Genomic DNA, 22812 nt, shown 5'->3' with positions numbered 1-22812 from the left:
GGTGGACCTGCTGGCGGAAATTTGGAAGGAGAATTTGAACCCTTAAAATCCCTAGTGGGGCATCGTCTCTGTTGGTGCAAAAGGGCGTGGATTGTGTCTGTTTTCTGTGGTTTGCAGATACCGGCTGTCACCCACTTGGCCAGAAGACATAGATGTCCCCTGTGACTAAGTCCTTGCATGAGTGTTTTGAAGATGAAATGCTACATAAACTCTTAAAGCGTACCACCTGAGGACATTGCTACTGACATGGACATCATTATTTATTTACAGATGCTTTAATCAGGAGGAGCTTTTTTGTAAACATGAATTGCTGGGCTCTTTCCTTGAGGTGTCGTTTCTTGTTTCATGCTATTGAAACATTAATCTTAACTTATTATGACTCCTTTGTGTTGGTCAGCTCTCAGGGCCATTTCCCTAGGCTTGAAAATGTGGGAGCTTTCAAAAATGTGTCAATCGTGCCAACTCAAGCCACTTGTGGGCTGCCAGACCGAAGTACTTTTTGTCATAGCTCAGTGGCTGTTGAAAGCATTATGTCCTGCACCCAGAGGTTTTGTGTTCAGGAATGTCCATACAGGTCATCGCCTTCTTCCTACAAACTGCTTCTTTCAGAAGGCCTTGGTACCTGTATCACAGAGGACAAAAAGGACTTGCATCCAGGGTCCTTCAGCAACGCTTCCAGTTTTATTTTTCATAATCGCAAGGATTGCTTCTCTACTCCCCGTTCTCCAAGGCTTGCAGCTTCATTTACGTTAACTGTATGGTTGAAACCTGAGCAAGAAGGTGTAATGTAAGTAGTATTGAAGGTGTTTACTTTCCTGGTGCTCTTAAAAAAATTGATCATTGTAGTCACAGTCATTATTAGCAAGCTATTTAAAATTTTAAAAAGGTACAGTGAGAAACTGTGACGTTTTAAAACTGTATTTAGGTTGGGGCCTTCACAAATGTCAAGACAAGTAGGTTCAGTTTCAGTGGCGTTGGCTCAGATGATAGTTCAATTGCTTTCAGTGGGAACTATCCACACCTAATGTGCATGTCTGTTCTTAAAAGTCTAAACTTGTATCTCTGATTCACATTCATTTCTCTAAAAGCTGCTAGCAAAATACGTTGTCAGGGGTTTGTGCTGTTACTGCTTTCATGGTGGAAAAAAAGTTCCTTTCATCTACCGCAAAATGCAAAGCCTCCTACTCTTTCTTACCCTGGTTGTGCAGATCATCTTTAAAGTGAAGTACACAAAAAGTATAGTACTTTCCTTCAGAGTATGTCACAAATGTTTTTGTACTTGTGCTCATAACTTATTCTTAGAATGAAACTAATGATCTGCTCTGTTGTAGCATTCTTGATACTTATTTTGCATGCTGCTTTGAAATATTAAGTTGTCTAGGGGTGTGAAAATCATCAGAAACAATAGAAATGTCTACAACTGTAACGATATGTGTAGAATTATAGTCTGCTTTATACAAAGATAAGTACCTTTAAAAAAAAAAAATCAACCTAGCCATAGGAGTTGTGGTTATGGAGGGGAAATAAATGAGATTTGAAGAGCAAAAGTGACTTCAATTTGAGCTTTGGTTAAATCAGCTCAGCTGAAGGTATGTGTAAAGGTGTCTCTGGAGCTTTGGCGTAATGTCTTTCATAGACAGCATTTTCTATATACTGTTTGAATCTTGACTGGCAGAGAGTTCATTCCTAGGGTTGTCGTATGCAGTGAGTTCATGTCCACATATATGTGGGCACATCAGAGTCTTGTTCAGCGGAGCATATGCCTACCTTGAAGCAGAAATGCCCTGCTGATTTCCAAGCAAGCTGTTGCAGTGATGTGTTGAGTGATATCTATGAAACTCTTCAGTCAATGACATGGGCTTTTGCTTGCATGGAGCCTAAAACAATGAAATGTATGTCCTTTGTTTCAAACGATTAAGTGCTGTGCAGAAACCAGACTCTACCGATGTCTGATTATCCATGGACTAGTGTAAAACATTAGCCTTCAATTGCTACTGTGTTAATAACTACACAATGTACGTATTCCTGTTCAGTGGGTTTTATAGATCACTTTAAAATCTAAATGTTTTTATTCAATTTTTGTAATAGATCACTTCATTCTCCTGTCTTGTGAGATTGCTGCTACTCAACATGTAGAAATGACAAAGGTAGAGCCCAGTCCTGAAAACTGAAGTTTGACAACAGTTATGCCAGGGGTCAGGATGATATGCCACTGTCCAGACTCTTTTTTTTTTCCACTGTTTACAGGAAGAAGTGTGTTAATTTGTCTGCCTTCATAAAAGGAATACAGAGCTCCAGTTGTGGTGAAACAGTAATTGCACACGAATAGCCATTGAATCTTGACTCGGAAGACATCCTACAAAAGAGAAATAGTTCTACAGCAAACTAAGATGTTTTTCCTTTTATTGTGTTGGTTTAGTGAGTCCTTCAGCTTGGCAGAAGGAGTTTGACTTGCCAGATGTCCTATATTTTGCAGTTCCTGATGGGGAATTGTCCCCCTTAGATGTCTTTTGTGAGACATTTTAAGCCCCATTATAACAGCAGAGGGACTTCATGGAACTGGGACTCATTTTGACAAAGTCTTTGCGCTGCCACCAAAACACTAGGAAGATGAGCCACAACCAGCTGCTCTTTTTACCATTAGAATAATTGAAAGTTTAACAAGGTATTTTGTTTGCTGGCAGAGTGCTCTTACGTCAAGCAGACCTGTGGTTTTTGGACATGCCATACTAAATGTGTTTCTTCATGCTAAATGTTGCATGGTTTGACTGCTAGAGAGTACTTAGGGAAGAAGCTAGGAGTGTTGCTGTATAGCATCCCATTGCATCCTTGTAAAGACAGTGATATTTCTGTTAGGCATGTGCCCATGTAAGAAAATAGCAGGATTTTTATGCTAGAAGTTAGTGTGCTGGCTGAAGTGAGAGATGCTGATGCAAGGATCCAAAGTCTGAATGTGCTTTAAAGATTGTGACATTCTGGGGGAGCAAACATATGTGGATAATCAGACATCAAGAATTTTCTTCAACAATTTCATATACCAAGTTTTCTTAAGAGAATCTGGGAAAGAATACACTTTCATACAAAGAGAGACAAAACTCAGGTCATGTTACAGATTTATTTGAAGACCTAATGTTCTTCTAAGTAAGATGTATAGTATAAATATTTGTAGGTATGCTTTTAAGTCACTGCATATTGGAAATCTTGAAGAAAAAACAAACAATAATGAGAAAACATTGACATTTGTACTCCAGTCTTTAAATTTACTTTCCCTTTAGGCAGTAAGTGCAATAAGTGAGCAAAAAGTGCAATAAGTGAGCAGAGCTCTTGTCCCTGAATTTTAGTCTTTCCCCATGCTACCTCTCTTACTGGATGTACTCATCAGTTAATAAAAATGCTTTCAGTAAGCCTGGGCATAGCCTGTAAGTAAGCCTTAGCACAATATAGGAAATTTCATGTGATGATAGCCCTTTGCAATGGAATATGAGAAGAATATGAGTACAAACTTAGCATACATCTGTAGTCATTACAGGCAGTTTCAATCAATTTAGCATCAATTGGGGTGACTGGAAGTTAGATGACCGGAAGACGGTGGTGGTGGTTGAGACATGAGCTGGGGCCTTTTACATGCAGGAGGTTCAGGGGGAACAGCCTGATTGTGAAGTGGGCAGTAGATGTATTTTTTTTAAACTTTATCTATCTAAAAGACTAATCATATCCTATTACTTTATATCCATCCAGATGTTTTACGCTAGGAACTGGACTGAAAGGGGGAGTTGCCTTAAGATACTGTATGTCTGATTTTGAACCTGTGTAGTTGTTCCCCTTTGCAAGTGCTCCAGTTAATGTGTGGGGATGACCAGTGCAGCCGTGTTAGATTCTCTAGAATATTTTTCTCTTTGAATGCTGACCCAGCAGATTTGCACTGTTTGCTTTTTCTCTCTTCAACCCCGCCATAGAGAATTATGGTAGTCGGGAATTGGCTCTGTGGGACAGGAGGTTACCAGAAGTTGGAAACTTCACAAAGAGCAGTGGTTTCTCTCTGTAATCGTGGTTGGAATGGAAAATCGTGCTCCAAGTCAGAAGTAATGCTTATGTCTATTTCACCTATGTTAGTGTTAGTTTGGGTTTTTCTCTCTTTTTTTTCTCCCCTGTCCTCTGTTTTATGCCTCTTGAATTTTTCTCTTTCAGAGGAAATCAAGTCAATTGAGACACAATTCACATTTGTTCTTTCCAATGTTCAAAGTGATGTACATCAAGGTCGCTTCCCTTCTTAAAGTCATGACACCTTTGGGGATAAAAACAATGTGGGGATGTTTGTTTTTGATAACTAAAATAAACAAAAAACTGGATTATCCAATTATTGTTTATCCAGGAACTTGGTAAATCCAGTTCCTAAATATTTTGCTACTTAGCTGAGCCTTCCCTCACATTTATTATCTAGCAAAACTAGCATGTTTACAAGCAAACAAAATATTGAAAAGACCCATTGACAATATATTAAGAAATGTGTTTTTAGTAAGGTTTGGAAAACAGAAGTCTGCATTTTGCAAGTTGTTTTATTGACAACATTCCAGCAGGATAAACTGGTAACAGTTAAAATGAATTAATTATTCTTTTGAATTTAAAGGTGAATTAATGAATAATGGCAGTATCAAAGAACAGCCTTTTTGATACTTTTCTTTTATAAATGCATAGTATGTGAAGATGCTTATCGGTAGATAAGTTGTTTTGGTTTTCTTTTTCTGAAATATGTCCAAGTAAATTCTGGTCTCATGCAAATTTTAGATGCTTCTCTCTTGTGACTTAGTGCACTAATTTAGCCTGGTATAACTGTTGAAATATTTGGCTTTTCATGGGTCAGTAAATTGGGTACTGCATTTCTCAAGCAGCTGAAACGGGAGTGCAGAACTTCATAATTTTTGTTGTACTAATAACTACCTTGATAAAATACATAGCTGTTTCAGAAGCATACATAGCCTGTGCTTTCTCAGGACCCTTGGCATCATGGTGATTGGGTTGGCAAAAATATTTCAGCAGCTAGATGTGCAATGTGGGTTGCTATGCGTGGTATTCTCTGTACCTGATGTATCAGTGTTGCATTTGATATTGATGTGAAAACTTTGTGGGGGGAAAAACCTCACAAGTGGCTGGGTAGTCTGCTTGCCTTGCTCTTAGGTTAAAGAAAGGCTGTGTCAAAGGGAGAGTGTAGGGAAAACTGGTGGTGTTGCTACCTTAGCTGGAGAGATTTGGTGGAAAGATGGAAGATTTATTTCCAGAACATGTCATTGGTACTGCTTTTTGTGGTTATATTACATTTACCTTGTTAGACTAAGAAAAATGTAAGTGCCTCCACAGGATGTACTATGTTGCATGGGTTTGTATGAAAAGTGCAGCAGAGACCTGCGCAGTGCTGGCCAGCCACCGTGGTTTCTGTCATGGAAACCTGAAGAGAGGATGCAAAGCAGACCCCTCTTCCGCCCCCAAGTGAACTGGGGTTGCATGCACTAAATTAAAAAAACAAAACAAAAACCTCACAGATTAAGATAGAAAATATCTTTGTTAAAGTTTTTTACGCTTAGTACATCCTGTGACTTTCACTGTCACTGAGCATCTTCTCAAGAGCTTTATTTTTAACGTTTATATTAATGCATTCTGGTTAGCATCACTTTACAGGATAGCACCTTGGCAAGAATGTGTATATGTGTGTGCTTCTGACCTTATGTTGTTTTTCTTGGTTATTTCCAAAGGTGTGTGATAGAAAAGGCTATTGATGGGCAGACTGTGTTCAAACTCACAATCTCTGAGAAAGAGACCATGTTTTATTATCGCACAGTAAATGGTTTGCAGCCACCAATAAAAGTAATGACACTGGGGAGAATTCTTGTGAAGAAATGGATTCATCTTAGTGTGCAGGTGAGTAAAATAAAAAACATTTAATATTTGTTGAAATACAACATTTGTGTGAGAATGGTGTAAGTGTATAAATATAAAATGGTAAATTGGGGGACGTAAATGATAACTCTTGAGTCTTGCAGGTAAGGATCTTAATTTGGGAGCTCGTTTTGAGGTGGTTGCTAATTTAGCACTGGAAAGAAATGCTGTGGCTGTTCTTCTGAACAAACCAGACTGAAAATTCTTGCCCTTAAGAACATGAGCATTTGGGGTGAAGAAAAGCTACTTATTTCTAAGGTTATCAATAAGTCTTAGGTCTCTGATTATTTCCTAAAAAAGAGAATGCCACCCTCATCTATACATGCTAATGTACTTATCTTACAGAGGTGTGTCCCATTTAATTTTAAAAACTTCTTACAGTGCACATAAGTAAACATGTATGTGTTTGTACAGCATCAATCAAGCTAGTAAGTTACATAGCTATTACCTCTTACTTTAAAAATATCATTCAGAATTGTTAAAGCACAATCCTTGTGTTATAAAAGTCTTCTGTTGACATAACTTTTTAATAAGTGTACAAATATCCACTGAGGATAAAGCAAAATTGAGTTTGTTAAAATTTAAACTGTATGTACAAAAATCAGTAAACAAACACAGAATAAATTAAAATTCAGTTATTTGCATGTCTTGTAATTCCCAACAGATGCTCTAGTAAATTCTATTTGTAAGCCAAGTTCAACTAATAATTATAAAACACAATTATCAGGTATTGAAATGTTTGTCTTCTTCCTTCCTTCATTTCCTTTATCGCTTCTATTAAATTTCATTTGGTTTACAGTACAATCAAGAATAGTTTTGCTGCTTTCTTGAAACTTGCTAAAAGGTATTGACTGTGATTTGGATTTTTAGTGCTGATATTGTCACTTGTAAGAAGTATCTAAGCTGACGTCTTGATTTTTTTTGCAGTTTGCTTTTTTCCAGGATAACAGCATGGTAGTGTGAATAAGATTTTGGCTGTTGGATTAAAAGAGTGACCTTAAGGTAGAACTAACGAACTTTACACTTCAAACACTCAAAGGGTGCTATATTACTGCTGTTGCTGTCAGCTGCATTTTGTAGTAGCCTCAGAAACTGCTAAAGCCTGAGATAGCAAAGTGGAGAGTGAAAGGGCTGGATTTAAATACACACACATCTCTTAAATTGTATTAGAAAGAACCCTCAAGCACTTTTTAGAATTTGGTCCTTTGTTTCTTTGGGGAAAGTTGTTCAATGCCTAGCAGGAATAAAGAAGTGTAGCTCCTAGACCCTTGAAGGGCCTGCAGGCATAATACCTTTTCCAAATTTCTGAGCTCAGGATAGAGCCTTACATTCTGTAGTTTGTGGTATTGTAGGATTCAACTTCCCATTAAAGATGATAATGGCTGGAGCATGATCCATTTAGCACTAGGTCTGGCTATGAAAATTTAGGAAAAGGTTTGGGTTTTTTCTTTTAGCAGCTGTCCAAAAGCATTTTTTTGTATAAATGGAGAAATAAATGGCAAATGAGAATGAGACACCACTCAAAAATATGCAAAAGTAACATTCCTATGGAAGTGTCTGTGTCTTCAGACAATAGTAGTATTTGATGATGATATATGTTTATATATCGTGATGATACATATTTGAATATAGGTGTTTCCTTAAGCTGATGAAAAAGTCCTCTGAAGATAAAGCTACATAAAAAAATATGTAGTTTTATAGGCATCAGTAATTTTAGCTAAAGGCAGTGGGAGAGCCTGGGTTTTACAGCTGAAAGTACAAATTGCCTGATCTTACCAGAAATGTGATTTTTGACTTCTCTGACTAACCAGCCTTCTCCCCAGGTGATGTCCATGCAGTAGGTATGGGCACTACAGTGTGGAGGAGAGACCCTTCTGTGGGCTGTAGGTGAGCTACCGGGGGGTAGCAGCAGAGGCGGCTGAATGCAATAATGACCTACTACTACTTTGAGCTTTTCTAAGTCAGTCAGACCATGTAGACTTCCATGCTGTCTTGTTGAGGTGAAACTGCCTCTAATACCTGTAAAGGATTAGCAATCCCAGTTCTGCATCACTGTTGTAGGCATAACCTTTAATTTCTAGCAAAGGTAAGCCCTAGGATTGAGCTCTGTGGCTAGTAAAGTAGGAAAGTTTGCAGTCATCCTATGGCTGTGCTGGTTTTGAAGTAGGTGTGGTGTTATCAGTGTAGTTGCTATATAACCTCCTTCTACAGAAACAAAAAGGAAATTGTTGTTAGATGTGAAATGTATGTGGCTGTGATGTTTAGCTACAAGATACTAGGTTTAACTAACCTAACAATAGATTCAGCACCTTTTTAGCTACTTGGCAGAATTTGGAACATTGTTTGGCATTCTTTTGATTGGGATCTAGCCAGAGCTGGGTAACATGTCCTGATGTAAAAAAAAAAAAAAAATATTCAGACTTGTGTGACAGCTTGCTTGCTATTATTTTTGGACTCAAAGAAAATGATGTTTGTGAATGTTCTTTTATAGGACAACTGAGTACTGTTCCTGATAAGAAAGTTTGAAATGTGGCATGGATATATTTTTGTGCACATAACAAAGTTGTATAGTTGGAAAAAATGTAATTTAAAAAAAAAAGGAGCAAATAGTTGCATTGCCCTATTTTGAGTTGTAGGACCCCTAAAAACCTCATCTGTGAATGTAAGAGGGGGAAGGTTGGGATGTGATGCTGTTATACTAACCAGAATCTTAAATAAAGAAATTATATTCTCTACGCATAAAGCTATTCAGATTATTTTTTTAAAAAGTATGTGCTTTTACAACTTTTAGGTAATATAATTCATGTACTGGTGGTAACTGAAGATATACGTGATGACATCTCTTTTAACTTCATACCAGAGGTGTGGGCATCTAACCTGTTGACAGTTAGTTTTGTTTCCCAAAAATTTTTCAGAAACATTAAATGCTGAAATTAATATCCCTGGCCTTCAATATGCATGACTTTTCTGGCAGATGAAGCATATCTGGTCTTTGTTTCCCTGAGACTGCCAAACTTTTTAATGGGGTAGTTTTTCCTACCAAATTCTGTGGTGGTTTAGGTCTGTGAAGGAAATGCGGGTGACAGCAGTGGGTCAAAATAGTTACCTTGTAAATTGTATTGGAAATAAACTTGACCAGATATTCTCCACAGCGTATTGCAAAGCGTTGTTGAAAGCCATGCACAGTGTTGCATGTTTGTCTGGTGGACAGGGAGGAAAAAAGTTTTTGGCATGATGCCTTGTTGCTCAGTGACTGCAGATCAAATTACTGATCTAATATGTCTAATATGGAGGCAATAAGTCTAATTTGGGATGAGTCTGATTCAGAACAAAATTTTTTTTTTACTGAAAGCTAGCACTTACTGGTATGGTTAGCAAATAGGGGTGTCTAAATGGGTCCTGCCCCTGAGAAAAAAAACAATGCTTTTTGGTTGGCTCACAGGGAATTTATGCATCTTGTTTGTGACAGTGCATGTGCTGGCTGGCACACCCAGTGGCTGCAACCAAAGAACTGGGGATTGAGGCATACAGCTTTGCATGCCAAGCTGGCGACAGGAATAACAGCCAAGGGATACTGTGGGAATTGGTTTTGATAAGTGTTCATGGCAGATTGGTGGATTTTTGTGGTTTTTTTTTAGCAGGTTGTAGTTTGTGAAGAGTGTGTGTGCATGAGTGATGTAGCTGACCATGAGAGACACCACTGCCAAGGAGATAGGGTCTAGGTCTATCTCTGAACACAGGTATGCCTAATATGAGACTGATTCGGGCCAAAGGGCTCCAAACGCAAGCAGTCAGTAGGAGCTGGGAGCGTGCAAAGAGGGGAGAGTTCCTGTGGTTTGTAGGAAAACCTGAAATATTTGTGCAACAGACACAATGACAGAGGAGTGTGAAGTATTGGTTACAGATGTGACACTGAATTTAGAGGGAGCAGAAATATGGTAGGATGGCAGATATGTTTGGAATTCAGGTATAAGAGCATATGCCTATTGAGAAATGATAAAAATGAAAGCTAAATGGTGGAATAGCACCAAATAGTAATTAAATGATAAGAAGGAAGAAGAAGAAAGGACAGCACAGATGGAAAAGAATTTCTTTGGAATAAAATAATTGTAGGGGAAGAGAAGGCTAGTAAATTAATTCTACTGAGGTAATCTAGGAACTTAAACTCTTGGCTTTGGATTTAGATGTGTAACTCGTTAGAGAGAACTACCGCTAAGAACTGTGTCATTGCAGAGACTTATTCTCCAGTTTATGGTTGGGAAATTAAAGTTCTACTAACAAGAGCAGGCCCCAAACATTCCTGTATGTTCTGCATGAAAGGTTTATTCATAAAGTAGTTGCTGAAGCAGAAAGTCTGGATGCCAGCTTTGTTAAGTGATGAGGGCATTATTAGACATGTGGGTCTTGAAAATAATGTTGAGTATTCATAACTAGATTCAGTTGAAATAGAAGAATAAACAACTCTTTTTGTTCTGTAAGTACACTTTTGGGTTTCAAAGAGAACAAACACATAGGACTATTTTAATAAAACAAGGTGAACTGTGGACGCCAGAGACTGAATGGAAAAAAAGGCCTGGAGGTTATTAAAAATAAAAATAGTCGGATTAAGAGGAATCTCTGCCCTTAAAGGATTAAAATTGGAGATGTAGTGCCGAGGCTTATCTGAGTGAATAAGCACCTCTGCAGTTAGAGATGCCAAAGTCTGCAAGCACTGAGGAATGAGAAAGCAAATTCACAGAGAATGCTACATAGGAATAGAAACAAAACTGTAAAGATGTCAAGCACAATTAGACTTTGCAATGACTGTGAAATGGTAAAAAGTTCTTATGATTTTTTTGTGTAAGAAGGCAAGACCTGTCTACAGTGAAGGTGTGCTTGACATTAAGGATTATTTGAGTAAGGTCTGCAAACTAAATAAATACTCTGCTTCTGTTTTCAATAATGATAACAACAGTCACAGAGCAAAAGCAAGCTGGGTAATGGAAATCACAGAATCATTAAGGCTGGAAAAGACCTTCAAGATCATCAAGTTCAACTGTTAACCCAACACCACCATGCCTCCTAAACTATGTCCCGAAACGCCACATCCACATGTTTTCTGAACACTTCCAGTGATGGTGACTCCACCACTTCCCTGGGCAGCCTGTTCCAATGCTTGACCACTCTCTTGGAATGAGAACATATGGAAATGAATCATAAAAAATGAATATATGGAAATAAAGTGGTCATAAAGAGGTAGAAACATAAATTTGCAAGCTTATGGTGTACATGCTGATGCAATCAGATGGTCTTTGTCAAAAAATTCTGAAAGAACTGGTACATGAAATCCTTTGACAAAGAGGTATTTTATGCAAATCTACCAAGTCAAAGGTGGAGCTATAATACTTAGATTTAGGAAGGGTGTCATGCACTGATGTTGGCCAGCAGCCAAGCACCTAGGGTCCCCACCAGTGGGAGAAAGAATAGCAATAGCAAAAGTGAGAAAACTCATGAAGGAAAGTGGGGTGGGAGGGGAACAAATCATGTGAAGGCAATCACTTGCTGCCTCCCACAAGCAGACCACTGCCCAGCCAGGCTCTGAGTAGCAGCCATCTTGGAAGTAAAAAAACCCTGTCTTCTCATAGTCCTTCTACCCCAGTTTTTCTTGCTAAGCATAAGGTTATACAGTATGGAATATCCCTTTGGTCAGTTTGGGTCAGCTGTCCTGGCTGTGCCCTCTCCCACCTTCTTAGCCCAACGCTAACTTACTGCTGAGGTAGGATGTGGGGGCAGAGTGGGAAAAGAGAAAGGCTTGACACTGTTCAAGCACTCTCCAGCAACAGCCAAAATATTAGTGTGTTATCAATGCTGTTTTAGCCACAAATTCAGAACACTATACAGGGTGCTGTGAAGAAATTTAACTCCATCCCAGCCAGAGCCTGTACAAAGAGGAAAGAAAAAGAATCTTGGCAATGCAGACCTATTTGTCTTGACACAGTGGCATATGAGGATTTAGAAAAGATCTTTGAAGGAATAGATAAAGATGTGGAGCTAAATGAAAAAAGGGGATAAGATGCAGGGTGGATTTACGAAAGATAGCTCATCACTGTCTAACCTCTTGGGTATTTTTGATGAGAAAACTGATTTTCAGGCAAAGTAAATGTGTCAGATTTCCTCTATCTGGAGTTCAGTTTAGCATTGATGTGACAACCCATGAGAAGTTGTAGGGTCAGAGGGAATGCTCATGGTGAAGCTTGGCAATAGATACTGCTCAAAGGAACTTGCTTATAATCCTGGGGAGGGAGGAGGCAGAAAGCAATTGAATTCCTTGAGAATTAGTCTTTGGACCAGCCGTGTGTTATATTTTCATTAGTGATCTTGGCAGAAATATTAAGAGTGTACTGATAATACTAGCTGGTAACATAATGTGGAGAGATGTCATCAGGAACAGTAAGATGTCATACAAGAAGAATGGCATGACCAAAAGGACTAGGGTAACTGGCATGAAATAAAATTTGGTATTACAAAATGCAAAATAATGAACTTGAAATACCCCACAAAATCTTTTGCTAAGTAGTTAATCATTGGAAAACGACGGAAGTAGTAGTCCCAGTGATGGTGGCATGATGTAGCCACAAAAATGGCATGTGTTGAGGAAACATATCAGGCGAGGCATTCCCAGCAGTGAGAGAAAAGCGTCATTGCTGCCGTTCCAGACTCTGGTGAGATTTTGTGCAAAATGTTATGTACAATTTTGGTCAGTCATATTTAAGGAATATAATTCAGAACAGAGCTAACTAAGTCTGTGATGACAGTGGAAGGCTCTATGCAGGCCTTACAGAAGATGATTTGGAGGATGTTCTTTTGGGTATTAACTGTAGTGAAGAGTAGGAAGTCATACTTCCTACTTAAGTAGAAAACTTCCTAGAAGTTTTCATCTCTAAATCTGTTAGAGTGTAAACACTGGGAAGAAAAAGGGACTATTTAAGTTGGAAACAGAGTCTGTTCTAATTGCAGCAGAGTTTTTCTGAAAAAGCATTCTGATCAGAATAGCGGGGGTAAGAAAATGTTAGTTTTTGTTTGTTTTTTTAAATTTAAATTCAGTAACTTTCATAAAAAGTGTAATGTATAGTGCATCCAACAAGAAAAGATGGGAATTCATATCAATCAGTTGCTTTGTAGGTAGACTATGGGATTTTTTTCTTTTCTCGCTTTTCCTGCAATATTACTGTAACAACCACTGCCAGCAGGATGTTGGACATGAGTGACTAGTAGTCTTGGAACGGACTGTTGAAAAAGCTACTTGAGACTAGATGGCATCAGTCTAAGCGTAACTTCATACTTTTTAATAGTTTATGACAGCCTTCTTAATATGCGGTATATTGCTGACAGAGCTATTGACTATCCATTTCTTTGCTCTTTATACCAAATAAATATTTGAGAAGTCATCCTTGAAAAGTTCTGCTGAGGTAAGCTAAAGTGTATTTGCAAAAAAAGTGAATTTTGACCATTTTTTCTGCTTTCCAATTAATGACTTATTTTTTCTCTAATGATGTCTGCCTTTATCTTCCACTGCTTATGATTTGTAAAGGAACTTATCTTTTCATTTTGCAGTTTCAAACAGTTTTGGTGTTTTTAAGTCCACAAATTGTGGATCCTGTTTCCTTGAAATTACTGCTGCTATTTCAATTGATTTCAGTTGATGAGGATCAAGTCCTTAGACTTCTGAAAGTTTTATAGTCCTTCTGTGTGTTTGATCTTGATTCAATGATATTTATCGCTGTATCTTTTTAGGTATATATTAGGAAAAAGTCTGATTGAAGGTACACAGCGGAGTAAAGGATATATAGCCTTAAATTAAGAATCTGATATACACAGAATTGAAACCTCAGGAAAACTGGTGTCTTAAAAAAAGAACTTTTAAAGAAATAAAAAATTTGAAAACATAGTAATGCATAATTAAGGCCAATTGTGTACCTCATTATCTCCACATAGTGATACCAATATCAGATTTGTGCCACTTAGTAACAGCAGTTCCATTATGTATTTTCTTTTTCAGATTCACTGTTAAGGGTCTCTCACTTTCCTTTTGACGCTTCAGAATTTATTTAACCAATTAAGAAAAATGGAATTTAAAAATGAATTTTCAGATACAGCCAAGGCTCCTGAAATAGGTGATTCTTTGAGAACATGTCAGATTGATATATTTGTTTCATATTTAGTGTCTGCAATTATAAAAATAATCTTTTTACTAGCCTTTATTTTTCCTGATCATATCTGTGTAACTCTGCCATGTTTTGGCAGACTATAGCACATAAAAAGCTTTAGAAAGTAAGTTTAAAATCTAAATGCAGAGAGGTAACCATGACTGAATTACTCTCCTGGGAGGAAAATGCTCTTAGAGTGCCTATTGAAATCAGCATTATCATTTCAATACATGTCAAATATGAGTCATTTCCTAGTTTAGGCAAAATTTCTTTATAAATCTTTAAATCTTCCAGTTCTTTCAAGAAAAGGTTAAAGTACTTGTGATTTAATGAGACTGCTTTACATCATAACTGTTTGACTATCAAGAGAAAACTTGTCCTTTCCAATTTGTGAAATCCTTTTATTTTCTGCCCAAGTTTTTGAATACTTTAAATTTTAAATTAAAAGCAAAGAACCTGAGACTTAAAAGGAGGGAGGAAAACATTTACTTTATACACTCTTGGTGTATGTGTTACTAAGTATGAGGTGTGTTAAACTGTGTATTCCCCAAGTTCAGTAAGGACACGATAAAGCATTTTAATTTAACAAATCAATTGGATCTCTTGTTTGAAGTCATCACTTACTATCTGTTAGGAGTAGTTTGTCAGTCCCAAGAAGGGAGGGGTGAGTTTGCATCAATTCTGTGTATTAGAGCTTCTTGTTTATTAATTGCAATTGTGTGTTGAAAATATTTAGGAGGATACAGTCTGTCCATATGGTTGGCGCTATGCTCCCAACAGCAGAAATAAAAACCATGTTGCAGACTGTATAATGCATTTGAGTGTCTGTTTAGAGAACTGTTCCTGGAAACAATGAGCGTAGCTCTTTTGGCAACTGGTTCATTTAATCTGCTACGGTTGCAGGCCATTCAGATGCTGCTGCTGAACTTGCAGCCTTGGGATTCTTTAATATTAGTAACTTGCTGTGCTACATCCAGAAATCCTGCTGTGGTGCTTGCCTTCTCTTCTCGTCCGTGGGTACTAGGTTGTCAACTGTTTGTGTTGATTTATTTGAAAGGTCTTTGTTGTTATAACTTCAGCTCCTTGGGAAACTGGGATATTTCCTAGATGCCTTCGCTTACACTGTCTCTTAAACTACTTTTTTTCTTGCCTGAATATGAGTTCAGGCAAGTTCTTGCATATTTGCAGTTTTAGATTTACAGTCTAACAGCTGTCTGGGAACACAAGACAAGGAACTTCATCTAGGCCAAGACTTTAATTTCGGAGAATGCCAAAACCACAGGTTTTGTTAATGCCATCTTGACTACACTTCTGGAAATTGCAAATGTTTTTTCAATTGCAGATGCAAATCCTACTGAAGTCTATATCATATATAATAGGAATGGAATTAAGCCTTTGTATGTTCAATGCTGGAAGGAGGTAGTGTTGAATGGTTTGCGGAAGCTATGCCTGATTTGTCTGGAGAGTTTCAAATGAGATTTGAAATCTATCAAGTTTCAAATTGTTTCGCAAGCAGTTTGTTTCCTTATACAAAAATATGTGGCAGCCAATTAAATTGTATTTTTAATAATGGAAGCAGTATGTTAAGAATAATTTGCTTTCTTTTTTTCCCCCTAGTCTCAAATTCTTAAGGTTGTGCTTTTGGTGTCTGATGCGTTTTTGCTTTTTTATTTAATTTTAGTTTTTTAGATAAAAATGAGTAAAATAGAGATGAATAATGATCTGTGCTACTCTAGAATTGTGGGGGGGGTGGGTTGTTTTCATTTTTTCAATTAGAAAATAACTTTCAGTCTTCTTTCTAAGCATACCATAATTTTTCTAAGGATAATTAATAGCTGTGAATCAAATTTCTAATGACCATTGTAATATGCAATACATCTATTTCTGTCATGTGTAGTTATAATACATATAATTTGTAAGCGTATTTTTTGTTGGAAAAAAATTGTTATTTAATATTGTGGTGGCATATGAATCTAAAAAGTGTGTCATACCATAGAGAAGTAGCTTGCCTACTTATTAGAGGAGAATGTTTTGAAAGGTAAAGAAGAAAGATGTTATTCAAGTGTTCAAATTCAATATTAAGAATAATAGTAAAAATTTCATAGCTGGAGTTAGAAGAACTGAAAGAGATGTGTGCTGTTTAACAGCATCCTGTGAATTAAACTGTGGTCATTGGAATCAACTATTTTCAGATTGATAGAAATCTGGAGTCCTACTGGGAGAAACATAAGCAAAAACATATTGTTTAAACTAGATAGTCTTTGATTCTGAACTAATCTCTTAGATACATGTTTATGTACACCACTTAGAAGTGGGTTCCCAGATATGTATTGCTTAGTATAACTTTAGGTACACTTCTGCAGCTATATGCCTGCTCTTCCATTTGTATGTTCGTGTGCCCATGAGCTGTCTAGGGAGCAAACTTTGAGAGATTGGAAGTAGCTGTGTGTACTTGATATGGCCATTGGTATAAAACGTTAAAAGGACACTCATAGGGTACATCTACATTATCGGTTTTGTGTAAGGGAAGAGTTCTTTTGGATGTAGGTTTGTCGTCTGTCTATTTGGTATCTTGCGTCACTGAAGAGCGCTGCTGATGTACTTGAATTTGATTCCTTTCTGGGGAGACCAAGCCTGAAGTTGTGCACTGGAGTGTCACCCTTTAGAGCACCCGCTTTGCAATGTGGGCAGAAGGTCTTCCAGAAGGTAGTTCTTGGCATGCAGTGTGTGAGCAGAAAACTGGCAATGGATTTGAACTTCTTTGCTGGTAAAGATGGATCACAGATACCGAACCATTGTCCTTCCCTCTTTATGCTGTGCTAGTTGCTAAGTAGATGTTTTCACAAGGTACTTGAAACTTTTTTGATAAGAGTCTAAAAACTTCATGAGTACAGCCAAATAGAGCAGCTTCTGCTTTTCCCGGTTATTTAAAAGAAAAAGTAATTACTGCCTTTGGTTCAGGTTTCTGTAGCTTAGAGACTGAAGTCAGAAGTCTGATCAAGAAATAGAAGACGAAACTTTCCGATTGTCCTTTATACAACCTCTGTTACTTATGTGTTGAACTGTCATGTACATCTTCCATTATCACCTGTGCATGTGGCAAATGGAAGGTGACACAAACTACATGTGTAGATCCTGTACAATGCAAAATCCATATGTGCTTGTGGCAGTCCATAGGAGGAATCTTCCGGTAAGTCTTCATGTATCGTTTTCTCATGGAAGCAAAGAATATTTCCTGGCACTGAACAACTTGTCAGCTTGGCTGGAAAGTAGTAAGTTCTGGGATGGAAGAGGGGGAAGAACTCCTGTCCATGTATCTCGTTCCAATGCCTCAGCTCAATAATGCTGTAACTTTTGCATCATTGAAAAACTGCTGTTTTGGTTTGACAGTCTGTCTAGATGTTCTGTCTTTGAGTATGAAAGAAGAATAGATGCACAGAAACAGCTTTTAGATGCATCACTGGCCTGTTTCCTGACAACCAGTGGTTTTGAAGCTTCTTAAGCTAGACTGTATTCAATAGCCGCTGAGTGACCTATTTTTAGTTTGTCTACTTTATCATTTATATTTTGGTATTGCTAGTATCCTGTGGCAGTGAGTTCCTCATATGCAATTATGGCTGTGTGAAATTGTTCTTTATTTTAAATCTGCTGTCTGCAAACTTCTTTTTGCCAATTTCTTTTGTCAGTTGCTTTCCATTTATCATTCTCATGCTATTTGATATTTTGGTTATAGAACTTGATCACATGTTATAATTGTTTCTTATATTGAAGCTGTTCTGCGGTTTGGTCATCCTCACTGATCTTTTCTGAAACTTTTGGGGTTATGCTATTATAATTTTGGGGATGCCAGGGTCCAAACTCCACTTGTTATTCCAGATACTTTGCATCATAAATTTCTAAACAATGAAGTTCTGTGGTTTTTTACTTCACTTCTTTCCCAGTAAGGAATGTGTTTACTCTGTGCCATTGAGAATTTTGCTGCTTAGTGGATGACTGTCTACAGTAACTCCAAGACTACTTTTTATTAGCAGTGAGGGTTCAAAACATAACATTATGTTTACATAGTTAAGAATATTTTTCTCATGTCTACTACCTTGTGGTTAGCACATTTAGTCTGCTACTTTATTGCCTGTTCCTTAACAATTTTGAGATCCTTTTGTAACTTGAAGTAAGCTTCGACTTTTACTGTCTGGATGTATTAACGGCATCCTTTTTCACCTCACTAACCACTGTTTTCAAGCCTATACAAAATGTTAAATAGCAGAGGTGGTTGGACTTACCTACTGAAACTGCCTGCTTGAAACGTGGCCATTTAATCTCTACTGAGTTTGAAACCTTTCTGGAAAGCCAGTATATTATATTGGTCAGTTCTTCCTTATCCACATGCATGTTAACGACTTCAAAGAACTTAAAGGTGGGTCTTGATTTCCTTCCACAAAAGCCACATGTATAAATTTGCCTTTTCCAGTATACAATATTTATCCATGTGTGTTTCCAACTGATTGACCCTGTATAGACTTGATTTGATGGATTATCAGAACCATTGCTCCAAGAGCTGGTCATGCGTCATGTCTATAATTTTAATTTTTGCATTGTTCTTTGATCTGTGCAGGGCTAATTGAAAATTGTATTTTCTGCTTCTACTGCTTTTCTGATCTCCTATTGAATCCGAAGGTGCTGATTTTTCTTTTTTTCTTTTAAAAAGTGGGCTGGAATACTAGCTTTTGTAGTATGTTTTAATACAGCAGCTCATTTACCTTATCAAAATTTGAATTTTCATGAAGGTATAGCAACACTCTTTCAGTCGTATGATCTATGTAATCATACGATTGGTGGTATGATTCCTGACATTCAGATTCAAACATCTTGGGCTTTAGATTTCAAAGATAGCCATATTTTGTCACAATCTACAGTCTACGTGTATGCTTGTAAGGACTTTCTTTTTGTATACTTCAAAGTTGTGTTTTCCTTAAACTTGATTGGTTTCTTTCCTAATTTGATAAATGAGTAAACTGTCCCGATTTGGGTGTAGAAGCTTACCTTCATTAATTCTATCTATTCCAGAAAAGTTTCTCAATTCAAAGTGACTTAAATCTTCTTTCCGTGTATTGTTTTCTCGGTTGTGTGCAGAAATCATGCAACCTTGCTTGTCTGACCTTTTGTGATACCGTCAGCATTTCAAAGAATGGCACTGGTCTTGATCTTCTGCCTCCTGAATTAAAGCCAAAATATTTTCCTCTTTCTCCTTTCCGGTGGTATTTAGGTGTACCCGATTGACTCTGACTGTAGATGGCCTATATATCTTGTGAGGTTCATTGTTGTTGCACCTCTAGGCAAATCAGCATGTGATATTCAGTGGCAGCATAGATTAAACTATCAATATTGCTCCTAATCTGACATTTCAGAACTGCAAGCTTCTGCTTCTTTCCACTGAAATTCTTACCCTGAAGATTTATCCTCAGTACTTGGACATATGTGCCTTTCTTTCTAGTTTGATGACCATGTCCTATGGGACTTTTGTGGTTCTTGAAGTCAGGACTGGTCAACAGAAAAAGTCTCTCATCTCTCTGAGCTTCTGTAGGTGTCCTGCTTGACTCTTGAGAGCAGATGTTCTGTCTTCTCAATTTATTACTTGTCCTTTATACATGTACCTTTTGTCTGTAGGGCAGGTTAATTAGGTATGTAGCAGGTTGGTAAACTGGATTACCACTCTTCTGCTGGACTTCTAAGTGTGTTTGATTATATTTGAAGGGCTTTTATCCTTTTCCTTAAATTGTGTTTATTGGCATCCTCATCTTTGCTGTTGATCAGTAATCTTCCTGGCCTTTCTGTGCCTTAACTCGGTGCCTGTATACTAAAGTGCACAGAAAACCACTATGAACTTCCTGAGCAGCCTCCCCTGGTCCTCTCCTGGCCCATCTCTATCCATGTTGGTTGAGGGAGCTGCTGCATAAACTTTTTCCTTTAGCTTTTTCCAAAAATGAGATACTAACAATAAGTTACCAAAACACAGTCCTCCGAAGTGAAACTTGGTCTATGTTCAGTTAACAGCACAGTTTGTATCTACTTGTAGTAGATCTCAGCTTTGCAGAGCTTTGCTGGCAAGATGCTTAGTAACTTTGTAGAAAAGCAGTTATTAAAAAAATGAAAATTGTAGCTTACAGTGAATTGTCATCAAAAAGAGTGTAGGAGAGTTACAGTGCAAAGGAATAGTTGAATGACCATTTCTAAAGGACTTTGTGATGGAAGGAAGAAAGCAGGGTACAGAGGAGGAGGGAAGGGCCTGAAGTAAGGTTTTTGGGAGGAATATGAAAGGAATCAAAGGCAGAATTTTGTGGATCCTTGACCATGAAGAGAAACTCACTCTTGAAAGAAAAGAGACTTTATTTGCAAAAATCCCTTAACTGGATACGTGGAACTTTTGTGGCAAGGCATTCAGAGGGTGATAATAATTGCTTTATTCTTATGTAAATCATCACAAAAAGAGACAGAAGGATGGATTTTCAACCTTCTAGTCCCAGCAGAGCTGTTCATCTGTTGTAGAACCAATGTATTCTTGCATTAAATTTGGGAATGAGTTACAAATCCCAGCACTGAGCAAAGTGCTGCAAAATTCTTCACATGTAATTGATACAAAAGACTAGAATTTAATCTAAAGCTGATAGTGTAATACAGGGTTAATAATTGTACATTAGTAACAGCTCCATTCATTTGTGTGGGTATCTGCTTATTCTTTGGCTAGTGAAGCACAGAGACTTTATTCAGACAGGATGTTTCATTTGACATCTACGTCTCATCCCTAATTTACATGATTACAAGTAGTTCAGGAAAATTCAGAATCAGTGGTTGTGCTGTATTTTAAATGGAGGGGGCAGAGAGAAAATGTGCATTGTTATGAGATTATGTAAAATGTACTTTCAGACCTTTTGTTTCAATTAATTTTGGCAAGTCTATGTAACTGTTTAGCTGCTAAAAAGCAGCTTGTTGAATCCTTAATACTTGTCTCCTTTCATGTTACTATAGTGATCATCATATCTCAGACCTGATTTGTTCTGTGACTTGGGGAAAATAGAGTCATTATGCAGCAAGAAAGCAATTGTTCTCCATGTATTTTCAGATCTGATGCCTAGGATCCTCTTATTATGTGTTCTTGTTTGGAACTCATTTGCAGCACAAGAGCCACTTGTTAAACCTTTCCATGTAAAAGTAACAGAGGTTGATCAGTGGTCAAAATGGTAGTTAGAGCAAAGCTTATTTGTTAATTATTTTATTTTTTAACAGAACCTGTATTCGCAATTTTGAGCTCTCCTGTTTTCTCTGCCACTCCCCTGCCTAGATATGTTTATTCTGTCCTGAGGCACCAGTAACAGATTGATAGAGCTCTACGGACACAGGCAATAAAGAATATTTTTCATTGGTACAGTGCTGGTTGGGGTAGAAAGTGGCAGAGCTGTGGTTAACCATTTTAACATTACTTCATACTGCTGAAATGCTGGTGAAGTACTTGCCAACAAAAGGTTAAATGAAAATTGCCAATCCATAATTGGAATGCATACTCTGTGGCAGAAGAATCGCTAATCTCTGATTCCACTGTTTATTTTAAAACAGTGTTTACTTATTTAAATACTAATTCTTTAAAAATACAGACCATTTCAAAAGCTGTCTCTTTTCACATCGATCTTTCTTTGTCTTCGGCCTTGTTTGTCACATAATTGACAGTGTGTGTTATATCACTCAGTTTTTAACACAGTACTAAAATTACCCGTGTCTAAAAAATTAATGACATACATGATTCTTATTTTGTATCCTTCTGCTTGCTGTTACTTGCATTTTTGCATCTTGAAGGCTTTCTTCATGAAATTGCTATTAGTTTGTCTTAAGCTTGTAAACTACCTTATGGATTGGTCTGCCTTCCAGTTTGGGGTCAAATTTGAGTTAATACATGGCTTGTTCTTCAACAGAGTTAATTGCTTCAGGAGCACTCCAGGGCTCCATCTTTTTCTCTCTCTTCCCCCCCCCCTTTTTTTTTTTATTTTATTTTAAATTTATGTTGTTCTTCAGGGAATGCAAGCTGAACTAGCAGATCTATGCACAAAAAGAAAGACTTGGATTGAGGGAAAACCATTTCCAGTTGAGAAGGGATTAATATTGTAGGAGATAGTGAAAAAGAAGAGTAAAGGAGGGCAAAAAGAAAAGCTAAATATCTCTTATACAAATGCTGGGAGCATATGTAATAAGACTGCTGAATTGGAGTGACATGTTTTCAAGGATAAGAAAAATATTATTGGAATAAGAGAGACAAGCAGGAAAATGAAGGGGGATTTAAAATGCCAAGATACACAGTTTTAGTGAAGGGAGAGCTAATATAAAGCTGGAAGAGATGTTACAATATTGCTGAGGGATGATACTCAATCTGCAGTAGAAAACACCCCTCCTCCTTATGTGCACCCCCCTTTTTTTTTTCCTTCTTTTTATACTAAATTCAGTGGTTTGCATACAAGACGTGTACAATTTAATGTAGTTGTGATTCTTGGTTGTTGCACTAGACTTGTAGGTGGTCAGGAAAAAAGCCCAAGCAATGAAAATATTTAAGACATAGAACAGGTCCCTAAGAAAACCTGAACTTTGATTTGAAGAATGCTGGGGTATTGAGGAGGAGACAGTAGGAAGAGAGATTGTTAGAGATCAGTTAGGA

At 37.4% G+C, this 22812-nt stretch overlaps 1 protein-coding gene across 1 annotated transcript in view; it reads left to right on the top strand.

Annotated features, from left to right (window-relative positions):
* Positions 1 to 275: 275 nt before the first annotated feature.
* Positions 276 to 22812, top strand: part of USH2A (usherin) — a gene marked incomplete at its 3' end in the record, with an annotated part of 396540 nt that continues 374003 nt past the window's right edge. Inside the window, exons 1-2 of the mRNA XM_081997162.1 lie at positions 276 to 787; positions 5748 to 5913. Of these exons, the coding sequence (XP_081853288.1) occupies positions 303 to 787; positions 5748 to 5913 (651 nt within the window). The 5' untranslated portion in view covers positions 276 to 302. The remainder of the gene's footprint in view (positions 788 to 5747; positions 5914 to 22812) is intronic.

This window comes from Phaethon aethereus, assembly GCF_964289735.1.
Source record: "Phaethon aethereus genome assembly, chromosome: 3".
NCBI classification, from domain to species: domain Eukaryota; kingdom Metazoa; phylum Chordata; class Aves; order Phaethontiformes; family Phaethontidae; genus Phaethon; species Phaethon aethereus.
The sequence above is the reverse complement of the archived record's forward strand: the minus strand, read 5'-3'. Positions and strand labels throughout refer to the sequence as shown.